Source organism: Tamandua tetradactyla, chromosome 18 (genome assembly GCF_023851605.1).
Source record: "Tamandua tetradactyla isolate mTamTet1 chromosome 18, mTamTet1.pri, whole genome shotgun sequence".
NCBI classification, from domain to species: domain Eukaryota; kingdom Metazoa; phylum Chordata; class Mammalia; order Pilosa; family Myrmecophagidae; genus Tamandua; species Tamandua tetradactyla.
This window is the reverse complement of record NC_135344.1, coordinates 76,962,069-76,978,533: the sequence shown is the minus strand read 5'-3', so window position 1 is coordinate 76,978,533 and position 16,465 is coordinate 76,962,069. Positions and strand designations below refer to the sequence as shown.

At 38.5% G+C, this 16,465-nt stretch overlaps 1 protein-coding gene across 4 annotated transcripts in view; it reads right to left on the bottom strand.

The window, feature by feature from the left end:
- Positions 1–16,465, bottom strand: part of CEP192 (centrosomal protein 192) — a 163,939-nt gene that overhangs the window by 118,862 nt on the left and 28,612 nt on the right. For all 4 annotated transcript variants that reach the window (XM_077136051.1, XM_077136052.1, XM_077136053.1 and 1 more), the window contains 2 exons: positions 15,159–15,387; positions 14,565–14,705 (listed from right to left, as the gene is read on the bottom strand). In XM_077136051.1, coding sequence (XP_076992166.1) covers positions 14,565–14,705; positions 15,159–15,387 — 370 coding nt within the window. The remainder of the gene's footprint in view (positions 1–14,564; positions 14,706–15,158; positions 15,388–16,465) is intronic.

Here is a 16,465-nt window from a genome sequence, read left to right as displayed (position 1 = left end):
TCCTGGCACTTCAGCAAAGTGGGAGCAGGACAAGGGCCAACTGCAACCAAAACAGCCAGTCTAGTTCATGGTCCCAAGGAAAGAAAGGGCCTCTGCTCTCAGAGACTCAACGGATAAAAACTATCCTTTGGAATCCCAACAGCCCCACATTAACAGCTTCAGAGAAAAAATGAGAATGGATACAGGATAACATTTTCAGTGGGGAAAAGTAGAGCATTTAATATTAACTCAGGATTCTTACTTTTCGGAATAGTGTTATTTATCTTGTGACTCAATCTTCCTCAGGTAAACACATAATTAACCCTGAGTTCTATGAAGCCCTTGAAATTACATGAAAAATAGTATATGTCTATTAGGTCTAGTTTATTTATATTATTCAAGTTCTTTGTTTCCATACTGATCCTCTGTCAAGATGTTCTACCTTGATGAGAGTGGTGTACCGAAGTCTCCAAGTATTACTGTAGAGGTGTCTATATCTCCTTTCTGATTTGCCAGTGTTTGCCTCATGTATGTGGGAAAATCACAGTTAGATGCATAAAAATTTATGATTATTGCCTCCTCCTGCTCCGGCGGCTCTCCAACCACCACGGTGCCCTCTTCCGCCTTCACCGGCTCCTCCGCCACCAGCCTCGACGGTCTTGCCACCCTCACCTTTCCTCCTCCAGAACAGCTACTGGGGGAGTGGAGACAATACAGAGCAGCTCCCGGAGCCACGACGGAGATCAAAGGGACGGCGTACCCAATCCTGGAACGGCTGACTGTCTGGGAGAACCAGCTCCGGTGAGATCACCGATGGATGCGGGCTTTTCTGAGCGGGACGGCAAGCGGCCGGAGTCCCTCCCTTCCTCCATCCCAGGCCAGCTGGCAGAATTGGGCAGGCGGTCCCATGGGCCGCAGCGGCTGGCGTCCCCACGACGCGAGACCCCCCGGACCAACTGAGAGAGTTGGGTCAAAAATTCCCAGACTGCAGAGAACGGTGACCAGGGGGTCACTTCCAAACACGTGACTCCCCGGTCCGGCTGGGAACAGTGCACTCTCCCGGGCTGCGGCAGCTGGTGCCCTCCCGCCACGCTTGGCGCCCCGGGCCGACTAGGAAATTCAGTCGGGCGCTCTGACGGGCTGCGGTGGCCGGTGACCCTCCCCGCGTTCGGACCCCCGGGCCGGCTGGCACTCTTCCAAGACGCTTCGGCTGCCAAACCTCCCCTACGGCGAGAGTTTTCCAGAGATAAAGGACCCACAGCAACTTTTACTGGTGGATCCCATAGACAAACGTGTGCCACGAGCGCCACCTACTGGGCAGGATAAGAAAAACAGAACCCAGAGATTTCACAGAAAAATCTTTCAACCTGTGGGGTCCAACATTCAGGGAAATCTGACTAAATGCCCAGACGCCAGCAGAACATAACGGATCACGCTCAGAAAATTGAAAATATGGCCCAGTCAAAGGAACAAACCAATAGTTCAAATGAGATACAGGAGCTGAAACAACTAATGCTGAATATACGAACAGAAATGGAAAACCTCTTCAAAAACGAAATCAATAAATTGAGGGAGGACATGAAGAAGACATGGGCTGATCAAAAAGAAGAAATAGAAAAACTGAAAAAACAAATCACAGAGCTTATGGAAGTGAAGGATAAAGTAGAAAAGGTGGAAAAAACAATGGATACCTACAACGATAGATTTAAAGAGACAGAAGATAGAATTAGTGATTTGGATGATGGAATATCTGAATTCCAAAAAGAAACAGAAACTATCCGGAAAAGAATGGAAAAATTCGAACAGGGTATCAGGGAACTCAAGGACAACATGAACCGCACAAATATACGTGTTGTGGGTGTCCCAGAAGGAGAAGAGAAGGGAAAAGGAGGAGAAAAACTAATGGAAGAAATTATCACTGAAAATTTCCCAATTCTTATGAAAAACCTAAAATTACAGATCCAAGAAGTGCAGCGCACCCCAAAGAGATTAGACCCAAATAGGCGTTCCCCAAGACACTTATTAGTTAGAATGTCAGAGGTCAAAGAGAAAGAGAGGATCTTGAAAGCAGCGACAGAGAAGCAATCCATCACATACAAGGGAAACCCAATAAGACCATGTGTAGATTTCTCAGCAGAAACCATGGAAGCTAGAAGACAGTGGGATGATATATTTAAGTTACTAAAAGAGAAAAAGCGCCAACCAAGACTCCTATATCCAGCAAAATTGTCCTTCAAAAATGAGGGAGAAATTAAAACATTCTCAAACAAAAAGTCACTGAGAGAATTTGTGACCAAGAGACCAGCTCTGCAAGAAATACTAAAGGAAGCACTAGAGTCAGATACGAAAAGACAGAAGAGAGAGGTATGGAGAAGAGTGTAGAAAGCAGAAAAGTCAGATACGATATATATAATAAAAAAGGCAAAATGGTAGAGGAAAATATTATCCAAACAGTAATAACACTAAATGTTAATGGACTGAATTCCCCAATCAAAAGACATAGACTGGCGGAATGGATTAAAAAACAGGATCCTTCTATATGCTGTCTACAGAAAACACATCTTAGACCCAAAGATAAATATAGGTTGAAAGTGAGAGGTTGGGAAAAGATATTTCATGTAAATAACAACCAGAAAAGAGCAGGAGTGGCTATACTAATATACAACAAATTAGACTTCAAATGTAAAACAGTTAAAAGAGACAAAGAAGGACACTATATACTAATAAAAGGAACAATTAAACAAGAAGACATAACAATCATAAATATTTACGCACCGAACCAGAATGCCACAAAATATGTGAGGAATATACTGCAAACACTGAAAAGGGAAATAGACACATATACAATAATAGCTGGAGACTTCAATTCACCACTCTCATCAATGGACAGAACATCTACACAGAGGATCAATAAAGAAATAGAGAATCTGAATATTACTATGAATGAGCTAGACTTAACAGACATTTGTAGGACATTAAATCCCACAACAACAGGATACACCTTTTTTTCAAGTGCTCATGGATCATTCTCAAAGACAGACCATATGCTGGGTCACAAAGTAAGTCTTAACAAATTTAAAAAGATTGAAATCATACACAACACTTTCTCGGATCATAAAGGAATGAAGTTGGAAATCAATAATAGGCGGAGTGCCAGAAAATTCACAAATATGTGGAGGCTCAACAACACACTCTTAAACAAGTGGGTCAAAGAAGAAATTGCAAGAGAAATTAGTAAATACCTAGAGGCGAATGAAAATAAAAATGCAACATATCAAAACTTACGGGACGCAGCAAAGGCAGTGCTAAGAGGGAAATTTTTTGCCCTAAATGCCTTTATCAGAAAAGAAGAAAAGGCAAAAATGCAGGAATTAACTGTCCACTTGGAAGAACTGGAGAAAGAACAGCAAACTAATCCCAAAGCAAGCAAAAGGAAAGAAATAACAAAGATTAGAGCAGAAATAAATGAAATTGAAAACATGAAAACAATAGAGAAAATCAATAAGACCAGAAGTTGGTTCTATGAAAAATCAATAAGATTGATGGGCCCTTAGCAAGACTGACAAAAAGAAGAAGAGAGAGGATGCAAATAAATAAGATCAGAAATGGAAGTGGAGACATAACTACTGACCTCACAGAAATAAAGGAGGTAATAACAGGATACTATGAACAACTTTACGCTAATAAATACAACAATTTAGAGGAAATGGACGGGTTCCTGGAAAGACATGAACAACCAACTTTGACTCAAGAAGAAATAGACGACCTCAACAAACCAATCACAAGTAAAGAGATTGAATTAGTCATTCAAAAGCTCCCTAAAAAGAAAAGTCCAGGACCAGACGGCTTCACATGTGAATTCTACCAAACACTCCAGAAAGAATTAGTACCAACTCTCCTCAAACTCTTCAAAAAAATTGAAGTGGAGGGAAAACTACCTAATTCATTCTATGAAGCCAACATCACCCTCATACCAAAACCAGGCAAAGATATTACAAAAAAAGAAAACTACAGACCAATCTCTCTAATGAATATAGATGCAAAAATCCTCAATAAAATTCTAGCAAATCGTATCCAACAACACATTAAAAGAATTATACATCATGACCAAGTAGGATTCATCCCAGGTATGCAAGGATGGTTCAACATAAGAAAATCAATTAATGTAATAAACCACATCAACAAATCAAAGCAGAAAAATCACATGATCATCTCAATTGATGCAGACAAGGCATTTGACAAGATTCAACATCCTTTCCTGTTGAAAACACTTCAAAGATAGGAATACAAGGGAACTTCCTTAAAATGATAGAGGGGATATATGAAAAACCCACAGCTAATATCATCCTCAATGGGGAAAAATTGAAAACTTTCCCCCTAAGATCAGGAACAAGATAAGGATGTCCACTATCACCACTATTATTCAACATTGTGTTGGAAGTTCTAGCCAAAGCAATTAGACAAGAAAAAGAAATAGAAGGCATCAAAACTGGAAAGGAAGAAGTAAAACTATCACTATTTGCGGACGATATGATACTATACGTCAAAAACCCGGAAAAATCCACAACAAAACTACTAGAGCTAATAAATGAGTACAGCAAAGAAGTAGGCTACAAGATCAACATTCAAAAATCTGTAGCTTTTCTATACACTAGTAATGAACAAGCTGAGGCGGAAATCAAGAAACGAATCCCATTTACAATCGCAACTAAAAGAATAAAATACTTAGGAATAAATTTAACTAAAGAGACAAAAAACCTATATAAAGAAAACTACAAAAAACTGATAAAAGAAATCACAGAAGACCTAAATAGATGGAAGGGCATACCGTGTTCATGGATTGGAAGACTAAATATAATTAAAATGTCAATCCTACCTAAACTGATCTACAGATTCAATGTAATACCAATCAAAATCCCAACAACTTATTTTTCAGAATTAGAAAAACCAATAAGCAAATTTATCTGGAAGGGCAGGTTGCCCCGAATTGCTAAAAACATCTTGAGGAAAAAAAACGAAGCTGAAGGTCTCGCGATGTCAGACTTTAAGGCATATTATGAAGCCACAGTGGTCAAAACAGCATGGTATTGGCATAAAGATAGATATATCGACCAACGGAATCGAATAGAGTGCTCAGATATAGACCCTCTCATCTATGGACATTTGATCTTTGATAAGGCAGTCAAGCCAACTCACCTGGGACAGAACAGTCTCTTCAATAAATGGTGCCTAGAGAACTGGATATCCATATGCAAAAGAATGAAAGAAGACCCGCATCTCACACCTTATACAAAAGTTAACTCAAAATGGATCAAAGATCTAAACATTAGGTCTAAGACCATAAAACAGTTAGGGGAAAATGTAGGGAGATATCTTATGAATCTTACAACTGGAGGTGTTTTTATGGACCTTAAACCTAAAGCAAGCGCACTGAAGAAAGAAATAAATAAATGGGAGCTCCTCAAAATTAAACACTTTTGTGCATCAAAGAACTTCATCAAGAAAGTAGAAAGACAGCCTACACAATGGGAGATAATATTTGGAAATGACATATCAGATAAAGGTCTAGTATTCAGAATTTATAAAGAGATTGTTCAACTCAACAACAAAAAGACAGCCAACCGAATTACAAAATGGGAAAAAGACTTGAACAGACACCTATCAGAAGAGGAAATACAGATGGCCAAGAGGCACATGAAGAGATGTTCAATGTCCCTGGCCATTAGAGAAATGCAAATCAAAATCACAATGAGATATCATCTCACACCCACCAGAATGGCCATTATCAACAAAACAGAAAATGACAAGTGCTGGAGAGGATGCGGAGAAAGAGGCACACTTATCCACTGTTGGTGGGAATGTCAAATGGTGTAACCACTGTGGAAGGCAGTTTGGCGGTTCCTCAAAAAGCTGAATATAGAATTGCCATACGACCCAGCAATACCATGCTGGGTATCTACTCAAAGGACATAAGGGCAAAGACACAAACGGACATTTGCACACCAATGTTTATAGCAGCATTATTTACAATTGCAAAGAGATGGAAACAGCCAAAATCTCCATCAACAGAAGAATGGCTAAATAAACTGTGGTATATACATACAATGGAATATCATGCAGCTTTAAGACAAGATAAACTTATGAAGCATGTAATAACATGGATGGACCTAGAGAATATTATGCTGAGTGAGTCCAGCCAAAAACTAAAGGACAAATACTGTATGGTCCCACTGATGTGAACGGACATTCGAGAATAAACTTGAAATATGTCATTGGTAACAGAGTCCAGCAGTAGTTAGAAACAGGGTAAGATAATGGGTAATTGGAGTGGAAGGGATACAGACTGCGCAACAGGACTAGATACAAAAACTCAAAAATGGACAGCACAATAACACCTAATTGTAAAGTAATCATGTTAAAACACTGAATGAAGCTGCATCTGAGCTATAGGGTTTTTTTGTTTTTTGTTTTTTACTATTATTACTACTTTTATTTCTTTTCTCTATATTAACATTTTATATCTTTTTCTGTTGTGTTGCTAGTTCCTCTAAACTGATGCAAATGTACTAAGAAACGATGATCATGCATCTATGTGATGATGTTAAGAGTTACTGAGTGCATATGTAGAACGGTATGATTTCTAAATGTTGTGTTAATTTCTTTTTTTTTTCTTTCTTTCCGTTAATAAAAAAAAAAAAAATTTATGATTATTTCTTCTTGGTGGATTGCCCCTTTTATTAATCTTCTATTAATATATAGTGTTGTTCTTTGTTGAATGCAACATTTTTTACTTAAAGTCTATTCTGTCCCTAATTAGTATAGTCACCCCAGCTCTCCTTTGGTTACTATTTACTAAGAAAATCTTTTTCCATCCTGTTACCTCTAACCTATTTGCATTGTTCCCTTTCCAGAATCAAGCCCTGATTCCTTATCACCCATGATCATGAAAGCAGGCACAGGGACTACCACTGATGAATCTAAGGTGACCCTCCTATAAACAACATATAGTTGAATCATGCTTGTCTCTCCGTTTGCCAACTGGAATCTTCTCATTAGGGAGTTAATCCATAAACATTCCCGGTTATTACTGTAAAGGCAGTACTGACTTCAGTCTTGTCCTTCAGTTTTGTTTTTTTTTTCCACATGGGCAGGCACTGGGAATCGAACACGGGTCTCCAGTATGGCAGGTGAGAACTCTGCCAGAGCCATCATGGACAATCCAGTCCTTTGGTTTTGCTAAGCCATATCTTTTTTCTTGCTCTTTTCCTTTATTAACCGTTTTGGTATTGTTCATCTTTTGTGATGTCTGATCCATCTCTCATTTCCGTTTCTGTATATTTTTAAAATACTTTGTGGTTACTCTGGTGTTTGTATTACACAAGTATGTCTAAAACCTACTAATCTGAAAAGATACCAACCAACTTCAATAGCCTATATGTTCTCTGCTCCCATATCCCTCCGTTTCCCCTCTTAATATTGCCTTCATCCCACGCTATCTCTTTATACTTTGCACTTGGGTTATCAGGAAATATGACTCTCCCAATTATGAAAACTGAAATGTGGCTTTCTTATTCAATCTAACTTTTACAGGAATTAAAGAGTAGAGTTTTATATTGAAGACACAATACTATTGGGTTTTGCATTTTGCTTTTATTTACCTTTACTGATAATCTCCATTTCTTCACTATTGCAGACCACTCTCTCCTGCTTTTCCTTTCAACCTTAAGATCTCCCTTTAGGAAGTACCTATAGAGCTGTGCTCCAGTAGTCCTGTTTCTTGAGGATGATTGTATGAAGATATAACACTTACAATATAACTATGAAAACCTTCTGCTTTAATGCTGCCTTTCTCTAGGGTATGGACAGAGGAGTAAAAAATATGAATAAAAAATAAATAGGGGTAACAAAGGTTAAAATATACTGGGTAGATGGAAATACTAGTCATCAATGAGAGGGAGGAGTAAGACATATGGTATGTATGAGGTTTTTCTTTTTATTTCTTTTTCTGGAGTGATGCAAATGTTCTAAAAACATGATCATGGTGATGAATAAATATACAACTATGTGAAGATATTGTGAGCCATTGACTACACACCATGTATGGAATGTTTGTATGTTAAGAATGTTTGGGTTTGTATGTAATTTTGACACTTGAAAAAAAAAAGAACAATTGCTTGACTTTCGGGCCAAGATGGCAGCTTAACAACGTGCGCATTTTAGTTCGTCCTCCAGAACAACTACTAAATAACCAGACACAGTACAGAACAGCTCCTGGGGCCACATCAGTGACCGGACACACACTGTATCCCAGTCTGGACCAGTTGGATGGGCTGCGAGCCCCGTCAGAACCGTGAGTTCCCCAAGCCGCGGCGGCCGGTGCCCCTCCCCTACAGGCTGCTTCCCAGAGGGGAAAGAAAAGACACTTTACCAGCAGCAGGGGCTGAGCCCAACCAAACACCAACTGTGGAATTAATTAACAAATTCTGACCGCTAAAAATAGGCCCCCAGCTCAGGTGAACCTGGTCAAAGCGGAGGTCGCTCATTTTTGCCCTGGCACCAAGGGGATAGGGATGACGGAAAAAGGAAAAAAAAAAAAAAAGAAGGAAACAGAGGTTTTTGTGGCTGTGTTTCTACAAAGGTTTGCCTGCCTTTGGATACAGCGGCAGGGCTCCTCAGGCTGCAACTGCCCCAGACATAGGCAGAAACAAACTCGTCTGAGGGCTTCTCTGGAGCCTGTGCCTTCCCCAGGGGAGGGGTGAAGTCTAACTCAGATGGAATCCCTCCCTCAAGGAATTCAGACACCAGGGCTTGGTCATTTGAAGCCATTAAAACCAGCCTACAACCTCTCCTCTGACTCCACCACGCCCCCAGCCAAAGTTAAAGGTACCGCATCATCTTATGCTGGTGGGACCCGCAGCAGACAAGTACCACATACTGGGAAGGATAAGAAAAACAGAGCCCAGAGACCTCACAGGAAAGTCTTTCAACCTGCTGGGTCTTACCCTTGGGGAAAACCAACACAGTAACTCTTTCCTCCTGATAGGAGGCCAGTTTGGTCTGGGAAAATCCAGCTGGGTCTATAATACCTAAGTAGATGCTCCTAAATGTGTGGGGGAAAAGGCACCATACAAGCAGGGCAAGAAACAAGAAAACAAGAACTGAAAAATTCTCCTCTGTTAAACAAAACTTAAGCTAGAGGTCCAGATAAAGCTGAACTGAATGTCAAAGAACAGATAGAAAACAAATTCATCCAGCAAGAAAACCCTAGGTAAAAGTACAAGCAATCTCCAGAATAAACTAATTAAGGTAATTAAATGCTTAGACACCAGCAAAAACTAACAAATCACACTAGAAAATTGAAGATATGGCCCAGTTAAAGGAACAAAACAAATATTCAAATGAGATACAGCAGCTGAAACATTTAATTCAGAATATACGAACAGACATGGAAAACCTCATCAAAAACCAAATCAATGAATTGAGGGAGGAATTAAAGAAGGCAAGGAATAAACAAAAAGAAGAAATCAAAAGTCTGAAAAAACAAATCACAGAACTTATGGGAATGAAAGGCACAGTAGAAGAGATGAAAAAAACAATGGAAACCTACAATGGTAGATTTCGAGAGACAGAACATAGGATTAGTGAACTGGAGGATAGAACATCTGAAATCCAGCAAGAAACAGAAACTATAGGGAAAAAAATGGAAAAATATGAGCAGGGACTCAGGAAATTGAATGACAACATGAAGTGCACGAATATATGTGTTGTGGGTGTCCCGGAAGGAGAAGAGAAGGGAAAAGGAGGAGAAAACTAACGGAGGAAATTATCACTGAAAATTTCCCAACTGTTATGAAACACTTAAAATTACAGATCCAAGAAGTGCAGTGTACCTGAAAGAGAATAGATCCAAATAGATGTACTCCCAGACACTTACTAATCAGAATGTCAGACATCAAAGAGAAAGAGAGAATCTTGGAAGCAGCAAGAGAAAAACAAGCCATCTCATACAAAGGAATACCAATAAGACATAGATTTCTCAGCAGAAACCATGGAGGCAATAAGACAGTGGGATGATACTAAACCAGAAAAACTGTCAACCAAGAATTCTATATCCAGCAAAACTGTCCATCAAAAATGAGGGAGAAATTAAAACATTTTCAGACAAAGAAATCACCGAGAGAATTTGTGACCAACAGACCAGCTCTGCAAGAAATACTAAAGGGAGCACTAGAGACAGATACAAAAAGACAGAAGAGAGAGGTGTGGAGAAGAGGGTAGAAAGGAAGACTATGAGTAAAGGTAAAAAGAAGGAAAATTAGATATGACAGATAAAATCCAGAAGGCAAAATAGTAGAAGAAAGTACTACCTGTGCAGTAATAACATTCAATGTTAATGGATTAAACACCCCAATCAAAAGACATAGACTGGCAGAATGGATTAAAAAACAAGACCCATCTAAATGTGTCTCTACTCAAAGGACATGAGGGCAAGGACACAAACGGACATTTGCACACCAATAATTACAGCAGCATCATTTACAATTATCAAGAGATGGAAACAGGCAAAACGTCCATCAACGGACGGGTGGCTAAACAAACTGTGGCATATACATACGATGGAATATTATGCAGCTATAAAACAGAATAAAGTTATGAAGTATGTAACAACATGAATGGACCTTAAGGACATTATGCTGAGTGTAATTAGCCAAAAACAAAAGGACAAATACTATATGGTCTCACTGATATGAACTGACATTAGTGAATAAACTTGGAATATGTCGTTGGTAACAGAGACCATCAGGAGATAGAAATAGGGTAAGATATTGGGTAACTAGAGCTGAAGGGATACAGATTGTGCAACAGGACTGAATATAAAAACTCAGAAATGGACAGCACAACACTACCTAACTGTAATATAATTACGTTAAAACACTAAATGAAAATGAATGTGAGAATGACAGAGGGAGGAGGGCTGGGGGCATAAATGAAATCACAAAGAAAGACAGACGATAAAGATTGAGATCATATAATCTAGGAATGCCTAGAGTGTATAATGATAATGACTAAATGTACAAATTTAAAAATGTCATTGCATGAGGAAGAACAAAGGAATGTCATTACTGCAGGGTGCTGAAAATAGATGGTAATTAATATTTAAAAATTTCAATTTATGTGTGAGATTAAAGCAAAAAATGTTTATTTGGTACAAATTTTATTTTTTGACTAGTGCATCTCCTAATATAATTTATGTAGATAGTTGGTTGAACAACATAAGTACATGGAACCTTGGGTAGGACATTAGATTTTACTGGTTTGTCCAGAGTGATCCCCAATGAATCCCAGAGTGACTTGATCAGTGAGTGGAAAAGTATTTGCAAAGTCCCCTTCGGGGAATGGTGAGAATGGGGAGAAATTCAACCTCCCCAAGTTGAATTACTGATATTCTCACAAGCAGTGAGGACAACCAAAGCCATAGGCTGAGCCCCCAGTCTTGGGGGTTGTTCACATGAAACTTAACCCCACAAAGGACACATCAAGCCTACTTAAAATTAGGCCTAAGAGTCACCCCCAAGAGAACCTCTTTTGTTGCTCAGATGTGGCCTGTCTCCAGCCAACACAGTAAGCAAACTCACCAACCTCGCCCTGCCTGCGTGGGACATGGCTCCCGGGGGTGTGGACCTTCTTGGTAACATGGGACAGAAATCCTAGAATGAGCTGAGATTCAGCACCAAGGGACTGAGAAAACCTTCTCGACCAAAAGGGGGGAAGAGTGAAATGAGACAAAGTGTCAATGATTGAGAGATTCCAAACAGAGCCGAGAGGTTATCCTGGAGGTTATTCTTATGCATTAGTAGATATCAACCTTGTTATCAAAGATGTAATGGAGAGGCTGGAGGGAGCTGCCCGAAAATGTAGAGTTGTGTTCCAGTAGCCATGTTTCTTGATGATGATTGTATAATGATACAGCTTTCACAATGTGACTGTGTGATTGTGAAAACCTTGTGTCTGATGCTCCTTTTATCTACCTTGTCAATAGATGAGTAGAATATATGGAATAAAAATAAATAATAGGGGGGACAAATGTTATAATAAATTTAGTTTGAAATGCTAGTGATCAATGAAAGGGAGGGGTAAGGGGTATGGTATGTAAAATTTTTTTTCTGTTTTTGTTTTATTTTTCTGTTGTCTTTTTATTTCTTTTTCTGAATTGATGCAAATGTTCTAAGAAATGATCATGATGATGAATATGCAACTATGTGATGATATTGTGAATTGCCGAGTTTATGTGTTGGGAATGTTCGTGTTTCTTTCTTGTAATTTTTTTTTAATTAATAAAAAATTAAAAAAGAATTCTTTGACCATGCCTTTTTAAGTAAAGAGCCAATATCCACTGTTGATTCTGTATCCACAATATGCTTTCTAAATCAAGATATTATTGAGCAAATTCTCCTTGAAATTCTATCATCCTATAGCCTCTATTTTGTCTTCTTTTTATCTCTCAGACATTGTTTTAATGACCGTAATCTAACTTCTGCTCTAAAATGTAGATATTATATAGGTAGCAGCTAAGCACTTCATGACTTTACTCTTGATGACTTCATCTATCACAACTTAAACTATCACTTCTGTGTACATTATTCCTAAAAACATCATATTTACTGTAACGTAAACCTCAAATTTCTGACACTTATTTCCAACTATTGAACTCAAATTGCCAACTCAAAGCACAATCATCCAAACCTACATTTCTCCTGATTTCCCCCATTTCAGTTAACAGCACTGACATTTTCCCCAGTAATTCACGCCACAAAGCTCAATCTTTTCTTGCCTCTCAACTATTCCCTGATATCCAGTCACCAAATCTACTCTCACATCTTTCATTAGCCACTATATTTTAATGCTCACTGAGGCTGACAACACCTGGATTTTTATAACATCCTAAGCAATTTCCCTAGTCAACTGATTCTAACCATCACTGTCAGAAGAAGGCTTACTGAGCCAGTCAGGCAAGCAACCCTTCCGTGGCTCCCTGTTGACATCTGTGCTGAATGGTATGCCTCCAAAATTCATGGGCACCTGGTAAATCTGTGACCTTATCTGAAAATACGGTCTTTAAAAATGTAATCAAGCTGAGGAAGGCAAAGTGAGCCATAATCCAGTGACTGGTATCCTTATGAGAAGGAAATTTGGACACAAAGACACAGGGAAGAAGGCCTCGCGAAGAGGAAGGGAGAGACTGAGCAATGCAGCAGTCACAGGTCCAGAAACACCAAGAACTGGTGGCAAACAACACAGCCAGGAGAAGAGCAAGGCACAGGTTCTCCCCTCAGAGTGTCCAGAAGGAACCAAACTTGCTGACGTTAATTTTTTACTTCTAGTCTCCAGAATGGTGAGAGAATAAATTCATGTTGTTTTAAACCACCCAGTTTGTGGTCATTTGTTATAGCAACCCTAGGAAACTAACACACTAATCAAACAAGCCTCAACAGTTTGGCATGGTATTCAAAGCTCCATCCTCTCCCTGCCCCTACTTTACCTCTCCGACTTTATCTCTTCATCTCTCTCTCTCTCGTATCTTGACACAATTATCAGCCACACTGGACTATTTATCCTTCTCAAAACATGCCCAGGCTTTCCAAACTCTTTCAACTGGGTGTTACCTTCATTTGGGATTTCTTACGCCCCCAAATGTTTACCTGTTGAACCACTACATAAAAAGCCATTTCCTTTGTGAAATCTCTCTGCTACTCACTCATGCAGTTATTTCTCCCTTCTCTAAACTCCAAAATCATTGTGTCTCTTATTATGCTAATCACTACATTCTGTATTACTCCTTTCCCTCTTATTTGATTCACAGTTTCTTCAGGGCTGGAAAAAATGCTTTACTGATGTCAGCACTAAACATCAGGAGGAACTTAGTTCAAGCAACAGTTAGAGTAACTTCTTGCTGGCACCTTCTGAGCCTATTAAAAACAAAATCAGACTTGATAAGCCTATTTGAATACCTTTCTTCACTGGAGGGTACAGAGACGCTCACGCACAAGAGGCCTCCACAGCACAGCAACATCTTCACAGACTAAGATTTTAAATGTTATGCACTAGCATTCTTCAGACCCAGCCCAAATCTCATTCCTACTGTCACAGACTGTGCTAATCAACAAATCTAATTACTTCTTGTAGTGCTCTTTATCTTTGTTGCCACTTTTCTTCCATTGTTTCCACCAATCTTCCTAAGTGGATTGGCTTTTGTATTTACTTCTTTATCACAATATTCCTTTCACTCAGGACGGAATTGAAAATATGACTAAATAAACTGTAAATTTCTTTCCAACTCTGCAGCAGTAAAGTTGGGAGGGTACTATTCCCTTCCAACTATTCTGACTCATTGCTCTTCCTTAAGGAAAAGCTTAGCCCAATCTACAGTGATTAAAGCAGATTAATTCTAGCATTTGTTCCTATAAAAGAAGTGAACAATTAAATATTATATATTCCAGAAGAGATTTGATATTTCTGACCATCTCAGAAACACCACCAGAAACATGAAAACAAGATAGAATAAAAGTGGTTATCAATATACTCACGACCAGTTCTGAAGTCTTCATTCATCTCACAAGTTAGAGACATATTCAAATCATCTTTATTGAAAGATGTGTAATAGGCCAGGTCAGTTACCCATTTGCCTTCTTCATTCTGATAGACCACGCTCTGTGGTAGATCCATTTCTAAATAATTAAATTTCCAAAAATATCCAATGATGCATGTAACAACTAAAATGATACAACGTTCTTAAATTTTTTTTAAGTTAATTGACTGCCTTAGTTATCAACAGTACTGAAGTCTGCCCAAAGCTAGTCAGAAAAAAGATAATCCATTTCACCAAAAGAAAAGGAATCTCACTGATGGTGAACAAGCCAGTCTTAATCACTTAAAAATCTATAATGGAGACTAAGGGAGAAAGAAAAGACCAACTCAGAAAGGTGTATTTCCATTAGACCTCAGATCAACGATACCATTTTTTAAATACAATCCTCCTACATGAGTATATTTAAAATCTTTAAAATCCACAAAGCACTTGATGCTTCAATATGAAAGATTAGGCAAGTTTCACTTAAAAATATTCTTAAAACATACAAACATTTCATTTATTTCTTTACTAAAAAAAAACAACCACTTACGGTCTTTACTCTTTTCAACGGACTCAACACATGCTCGCCTTTCACTAGTCGGTGACCGAAGAGGATCAGTGGAATTAATTCCATTGTCATTAACAGGCTTCAAAGATGCTACATTCACATTTTTTTGAATGGACACTTCAGGAGTCGCAGCCTCTAAACATCCACCCAGGTGCAAAACTGCTTCTGAATCTGATGCCAAATACTTATTCTGATGAGGAGACTCTACACCCTGCATTAAGGAGTCAGTCAAGTCAAAATCACCTTAATCAGCACTTATGTCACGAAAATAAACAGGCCTAAGCTTCACATTCATAACTCTGACAGTCTTCACCAGAACTTCATCTCTTGTGCGTTCTTCTAAAATTCAGTTAACAGAGCAGCAGTAAAGTTTGCATTTTTCATAATTCACTCTAAAATTGTACAGGGAAAACTTATATCATTGATTTTAAATGTTTACTATATAATGGACACATTATATACTGTCACTGTATTCTGGGCTATATATGAACCATGGTTAAGCAATTTTTGTAAACTAAAATTTAAAATTTAGTCACAACAAAAACAAAATGAAAAATAAATAAAAACAAAAAAAAACAAAAAATAGTGAAGTCACAACAAATGTATATGTACCTCAACATATTCAGGTACCAATGCTGGTCCTACATGTCCCTTATATTGCAGAATATTAGAAATACTAGTTTAAAGTTCAATAACCACTGTTAAAAGTCACTAGAAGGGGTGTACGGGTAGTTCAGTGGTTGAATCCTCTCCTTTCATGCAGGAGATTCGGGTTCAATTCCCGGACCACACACCCAAAATAAAAAAGTCACTAGAAGACTGAATAATGTATTAGTGCGACCAGCCTTGCTAAAATTAATATAATAACAAACCTTGAAAACAAAGATATTAACATCTTTTTATAGGAGTAAAACAACAAATACTACAAACGACCCTGAAATATTTTACTCTGATTACTCCAAAACCAATAGTATCAGACACTTCACATTTGGCCTGTGCCTCACAATCACACTTTCCATTATAATCTCTTAAATGGTACTTCTTATTCTTTCTTAAAATAACAACTACAGAAAGGGAGCTTAAAGGCCTGGAATACTTCTTCCAGACATTCAGCTACTACCATTAGATCAAGTGCCAATGAAACCTGCAATAGGGACCTTTTCTGTACTGTAATAGGAGTTCAGAGAAATGATGTAGTCTCACGTTATTGAAAAGCACTGATGGACATGATCAAAAACATGAAGGATGGATACAATTTGGATTGGTGCAGGAAAGGAAAGGAAGAGTAG